Here is a 6,763-nt window from a genome sequence, read left to right as displayed (position 1 = left end):
TCATTTTATATACTTATGGATATTAACAAGCTGGTACGTAATAAGTAGGTAAATGATCATAAGCCGGTTCAAAATAGATTCAATTTTTCGTGCAATTGTGAAAGCGTACTTTATCACAGAGCATTTAAGCAAGAAATGCTGTTCGTACCGCAGGCTACGGTCAGTGCAAACTGATTAATTCACGACCGACGCGCGAAAACCAGAAATATTAGCTCCACAGATATGAGATTGCTAATTCCACTAATGCACTGGACAAATATCGCAAGTTTCTCTTCCGCCAAGCCAATTGCATTTGAATGATTTAGTTCAACCAATACGCAGACTGTTACCAAATTAGTTTTTATTAACGAAAACAATTATAGTGATGTTTAGAAACATTCGTCCGTATCGTATATGCTACGTCTCTATTTGAGGAAAATTCAATTTTTCGTTTAGTGTAGGATATATATTTTCTCCGTAGATTTATATTCTCTCAGACTGAATATGACATTCATTCTTCGTGACGGGTGTATAATAAACCTATAAGATAGATTGATTGTGATATTTTTTTACGTATGTTTTATTATAAGTAACTGTTCCAAATAGGACTAGCGGAAGGTGTAAATAAATAAATTAGTGCACACGTGTATACATATATAAAACCTTATATTTGAATAACATTCTAAACATGCCAACAGTCTTCGAAGAAGTCGTAACAATTAACTCTAACATGTATTATGATAAGGCGAACAATGGCTGTTGATCGATCGGCGACTAAACAATGGTGAATGCAAACATTTAAATCGTAGAAGGAGAAAACCATGCTACATACTCTAAGTAATTGTAATAGTTTTAATAGTTGTAATTAATGTATTGTGGAATAAAAGGATTTTTATTTTACTATGATACAATGAATGGTGCATCCATACCGTACTAATATTTTGTAGAACAAGTCTTTAAAGTATAATTAAATAATATGGCAAATTGTGATTTGACCGGATACCGAATATCCGGTGAGCATTTGAGCGGGATAGCCGGATTATTTACGTATTTTCTCAAGACATGTTTATTTATAATAGCCAATGTATTTGATTTTAATGCAGGAAATAACGTTTATGTACATTATATATTGTCACCAACAAAAGAATATAAAATGTAGTCAGTACAAAATGTAATAAGGTGTTAATTAAATTTAACCATTTATTAAACCTACATTGACAAGCGTTCTACACTTTTGACAGGAGTCAGGGAAGCAATGTTATGCCACTTGAGTTCATTATAATAATTAACAATCTGCCCTCAATCATAGAGGAGACGGAATGTTTGTGTTTGTAGAGCACCTCGAGACGTTCCTGTCCATAGTGGACTCTGATTATACACGATTCCCACGGGGTATTGGTACAGTGGTGCGGTGGAATGAGGTCAACAGGCTGTATGTTAATATGGCCAAATGCTGTGTAATTTTATATGATAGCAGATCTAACTTTCATTAACACATGATTGTCTTTTTTAGGATATTTTCAATAAATCTTGCGTTCATTTTGAAACAATGAAAAAGTTAGATAAATTAATTTTAAAAGGATATTTATTGGCTATCAATTTTAAAAAACCTTAAAAAGTACTTCAATTTTGTATTTCAGACGGCTGTTTTGTCATAAAATGGTTGGATACCGCATGTTGGAAGTGAGGGTATATTTCAAATGTGGTCCCAGTCAAGTTTACGTTCAGAAAGCAGTGGATACCGACGGACCACGCTTCAACCACAGTGTAAGGAAACGTATTTCAAGGAACATACTTATATTTTATCGCACCTAGACAAAAATGTGTTGAAAATACATACCAGCGTTAGAACGGTACCTATTGGTATTGTATTGTCAGTTTCGTTAACTGTTCGTGATCTAACGTTTGTTAATAAGTACATAATTACACAGTTTAGTTTTTATCATCGATATATATGTACTACGTACTAGATTTGACGTTCCGAACATTCACTGTGTTCAACTGATTTGTACTGAAATCTATTCAAACAGACTTTAGTATGGTCAATATTGACAGCTTGTAGTTTTGTACGGAGTGACGCTCATGATATAAAAACTCGAGTCTAAATGTAAACCTTAATTTGAATAAAAACTATTAGTCAAATAAATAAAATTATTTGTATTTCAAGTGAATAAATAGGTTATAAAAGTGACGTTTTGGTTGCCATTTTAGTTCAGATTTTGGACAAATATGTTTATATGGACGTTCGTGTCTGTATAATGTACGTCTACGGTTTTTATAGGGTCATCTTGATATTACGTTAATAAAAAATGAGACCACATACTCGTCTTTACCTCTAGGCTAGCATTTTGCCAAAAATAAAGCATGAATAAATAACATTTATACCGAAAATGCCGATTTTATTTTTCTGTTTTTTTTTAATCGTTATATAAGTGCGAATACGGTGTGTACGTGAGTGTACATCTGACTAAAAGTCAAATGTTGCCGCTGCGACGAAATCTGTTGATAACAGTAGTGGCATGAGGGCGTCTAAAATTAAAATACTTTTTATTAACATTTATTTTGTTGCCAACACACTTTTTATTTTACATCTAAGGGTCGAGTAATATATTGTACAGTGTAATTTTCACTAACGCAAGCAGTTTATTTTACTAACGCAATGTCAAAATAACACTGTATAAATCAATGTATAATATTATTTTCTATGTTTATGTTAAATGGAAGGTAAAACGTTGTTTGTTTTCCCTTCAAATCCTAGTAAATATATCATGAGTTTTAAATAAAAATTTATTTTTTTATTGCTATTGTAAGTTACTCGTATCGCCCGCGTTTGCGTGGAACATCGAACAGAAAACTTGAAGTTTATTTGTTACCAATAAACATTTAACTGACGCATCTTTTCAAAGTATTGATTTTAGGGAACTTAAAATAGAAAGAGAGGGTTTAGGCCTTAGTGCGCCACGCTGGCCTAATGTGCATTGGTAGGCTTCACACACCCTCAAAATCCTATAGAGAATTTCTCAGGTATGCAGGTTTCCTCACGATGTTTATAGAAAACCAAAATATGCTAAAAGAAAGTGTGTCGGGTGAATGTTAAAATTGATAAAAAACGTCAGTCATACACAAATCGCACCCTCACGCACAAGTGCAGTCTATTCATTTGCCGGATGGATTAATTTCCGCCGTGAGATCGTTCCAAAGGGAAATGCGATTGGAACAAAGTGTACGCGACTGCCGCCGAGTTGGGGTGGGTTCAACAGATATTCCATTTTATGTCCATTTATCACCGAAAGGGTTTTATTTTGTATGAACAAAAAACACTGACCGAACACATTTTAAATGAAAGCCATATCTGCAGGAAATATTATTCAAGCGGCTGTATTATTTTTATATATGAGAGACATGTTTCGGGTATTGTTTTGCTGGAGCAGCATCATAACAAACTCCGTGCCTTATTTTCCGGATCGGGCCTGTTGCCCACAGAGATTTAACTTCATTGCATTATTGGCACATCGCCAAAGCTGAACTCGATGATTATTACCAGTATTCTTATTCTTGCAAGGAAATAACACCTAGTTATTTTTTTATTGGGGTATTCTTCGAGCGAAACAAGTTTATGGTGTATAAAAGGATTGTACAAACACATTTTCTATTTTAGTTCTGAGTGTTAGGTAAGTAAATTTTCTAAATTTATTTGCGCAAGTTTATGATGCATTTTACGATGGCCTCTCGGTCAAACACGCAACTCCAAGGTTTTATGGTACACATGCACGGTCTATACTACAAGTATTAACGTCAATATTTAGTTTAAAAAAAAACATTACAATAAATGTACAATTTCGAAAGCGATATGACACAATTACAATAATAATGAATGATAAGTCTATATACTTTAATTACAATCTTATATTATCTAAGTAATTGATAGGTACTAATTCACGCATATGTTTACTAAAAACTTAAATATGTTATTCTCCTGATGCAGTCGTATATTTAACTAACTGTAAAATTAAATATATTTCACTGTTCATATCCCACGAAGCCAATCTCTATTACGGCGAAACCGTTTCCAAACGAATATTGTTAGTCAAAGAACTTAATCCCGGGAGTTGCGTTGGACACGGTGTCTTCTCTAAAATCCGGCATACGCCACTGATAGATAGCATTTAGTGCAGATGGAGTTGTCCCCGGGAGTGCCTTTTGCTCCACGCCGTTGAACAAGTGCCAATGCGCGCCAATCTCCGAGAAAATTTGCAAAAACATCGGCAAAAATAAGAATTTCTACCTACGCATAATTGAGTATTGAGCTTTCTGTTCAAGGGAAAATATGTGCAACACATTGTAACGCGGAACATTTTGTATTTATATCGTTGTTTTAAACATAACATTGCTTGGTTAATTAACACAAAACATTAGTAATTATGCTCATCACAAATGTGACGTGCTCGTGTTAAGATTGTTGTTTCTTCATATAGTGACTACTTCCGCTACAGGTTTGTGTTCAATCTAAAAATAGAAAAAATATTTACTTATTAAAATTCTTAACATAGACACAATGAACCGCTCAATGCTATTGCATATGCAGAACGGATGAATTGCAGAACAAAAGAATTTCTTACAGTGTACGTAAATTTTAAGAATTCATGCCCTGCGTGATCTAATCCATTGGACAGCGATTAATATCGATATAAAAAATAACGACAACAAAAAATATTTTTTTCTTTAAACGCTATAAAATTAAACTTATGTTTTTTATTTTAAAGAGAGTGGTATGGGGTGGATTTAGCTAAATCCTGCTTTCTAAAGAGTTTTGACAAGCGAGTTATTAATTTTTAAGACTCAGTTTCGCCTAATTATAAAGTTTCTGGCGGCATGTGTTTTAAGTAGTTTACGTTTTATGCACAGCTTGTTAATTAGAGACTACAACAAAACAATATTTCAAGATATTAATACCCTTCATATTTTTTAACAGAAAGTTCGTAAAATGATATTTTGATTATAATTTCCACAAATTGCGTTATAAAATGTAAAGTAAAACGGACACATAAGCAGAGTTTTATATCACAATGACCTCTATACATTCATAATATCTCTCACGCTTCCTCACAGAAATATTTTTGTTAATGTATGGAACAAAAAAAATAAATAGGTTCAAATCTTAGTGTTATTAAACTCTTATTTTAAATATATAGGTCATTGAGAATATTATAGTTAACTCAAGAATTATACTGACTTACCTGTTTATCGACAGTTTTGGATTTCCGTTTATTGACCTCTGCTACTTGTAAGTCATCATAATAATTAGATTTCTCATTAAATATATCGTTGTCACTCAGTCTTGTACCTCCAGTTGATATTATAATTTCAGTAGTTACATCGCGATGAGAAAGTTTATATTTGTCCTCATAGTAAGATACGAGTTTCATCATTAAGACATCTCTCAGAGCCGCTTTTTGTGTGTTCCACGTATTCTAAAACAAGTAAGGTCATTTCTGTAAAAATCAAGTATATTTTGTAGCTCAGAGATTGCACAGAGATTTCGCATGCGTTTTTGAAATGAGGTGATACGTTACTTTAAACATGTAGGAAATGGAATACCTTTGGGAAGTGTCCTTTCATACAGAAAAAGGATAAATATTATGTGCAAGTTGAATATGTCTATACAGTGCGCGTTTTAAAATAAACCGCCTTCAAAACCTCTTAGTTTATGATAATATGGAAAACTTACTTGATTTCGGCGTGACACTCTGTAGCGTTGTGTGGTGACGTATGAATTATAATCATAATATCTGTCTTTGACTTGTTCTTTATTTTTGTAAATCATTCTCAGGATATCTTCAACATTATCCGGCTGACTTTTGACATTTGCTATCTGTGATAAATATTTATTTTTATTATTAACTTGAATACTGATGGCATTACCTACCAGCTAGTTTTAAAGATATTTATCATAGTTATATTGGATAATCAAATTACCTGCGAACAAGCTTGAAAAAATATATTTACAATAATAACAGCGTAGGTAAATATAAAACAATCAGAATTATAATTGAACATGGAAATACAAGCGCGTGCGACGTGTGGTTACACGTTTGTAGAAAGATATCGAGAAACTAAATCGAAAACAACCTATGATGATAAGGTTTCATTTCCTTTGTCGCGTTTTATAGCAACAACAAATGTATTTCGTTTCACTAACGTTCAAAGATAAGTCTACATTATAGTGCGAAAGTGAAATAGTATGACAAGTAGGAATACATATTATTTGTACTTGTAATTTGTGAAAGCTTACATCACGGCAGTGTCGTGTGACTAAATGTAACTGGAGTCAAGTCGAAATCTGAGCGTAGGTTTAATGGTTTCGCCTTGATCCTGAGCGAGCCGGGAGTGCAGTTACACGACTAGATTTATTAGTTCAATTACCCAGGCCCTGTACGGAGTCGCTACGCTTGCTTGAGCGCAGACGCCAACAACTAAATTTTGCTCAGGTTGCAACACATTCAGCGTTCGCTTTTTTCAAACGGGAGATTTTATGTGCAGTCTGGATGGCTACGTTCGATTAAACCATTTATTTCTTAAGAACAGTGTTTGCTAAAATAACTGATCTGTGTAATCGAAATGATATAACTTTGTAAACTTTTGTATGATAGTGTAATAAATTCATGTCTGTTTACCGATTTAAACATTTAAGTCATTATACTTTTATAATATTTGTAATGAGATTAAAAATTATGAAAACTTAAATTTGCTAAAACTTTTAAAATTTACTCAAAGCTTGAATTTA

At 33.0% G+C, this 6,763-nt stretch overlaps 1 protein-coding gene across 2 annotated transcripts; it reads right to left on the bottom strand.

Annotated features, from left to right (window-relative positions):
- Nucleotides 1-3,332: 3,332 nt before the first annotated feature.
- Nucleotides 3,333-6,444, bottom strand: LOC115454635. Of its 2 annotated transcripts, none has more exons than XM_037441625.1 (4): nucleotides 5,956-6,444; nucleotides 5,708-5,851; nucleotides 5,217-5,450; nucleotides 3,333-4,485 (listed from the first exon to the last, which is right to left on the bottom strand). In XM_037441625.1, the coding sequence occupies exons 1-4, from the start codon at nucleotides 6,034-6,036 to the stop codon at nucleotides 4,447-4,449; spliced, it is 498 nt and encodes a 165-aa protein (XP_037297522.1). In that variant the 5' UTR covers nucleotides 6,037-6,444; the 3' UTR covers nucleotides 3,333-4,446. The 2 variants fall into 2 exon arrangements, with proteins under 2 accessions (XP_037297522.1, XP_030039216.1); XM_030183356.2 differs by having other exon boundaries at nucleotides 6,272-6,444.
- Nucleotides 6,445-6,763: the final 319 nt, after the last annotated feature.

The sequence above is a fragment of the Manduca sexta genome, chromosome 22 (genome assembly GCF_014839805.1).
Source record: "Manduca sexta isolate Smith_Timp_Sample1 chromosome 22, JHU_Msex_v1.0, whole genome shotgun sequence".
Taxonomy (NCBI): domain Eukaryota; kingdom Metazoa; phylum Arthropoda; class Insecta; order Lepidoptera; family Sphingidae; genus Manduca; species Manduca sexta.
This window is presented reverse-complemented; position numbering and strand designations above follow the sequence as displayed.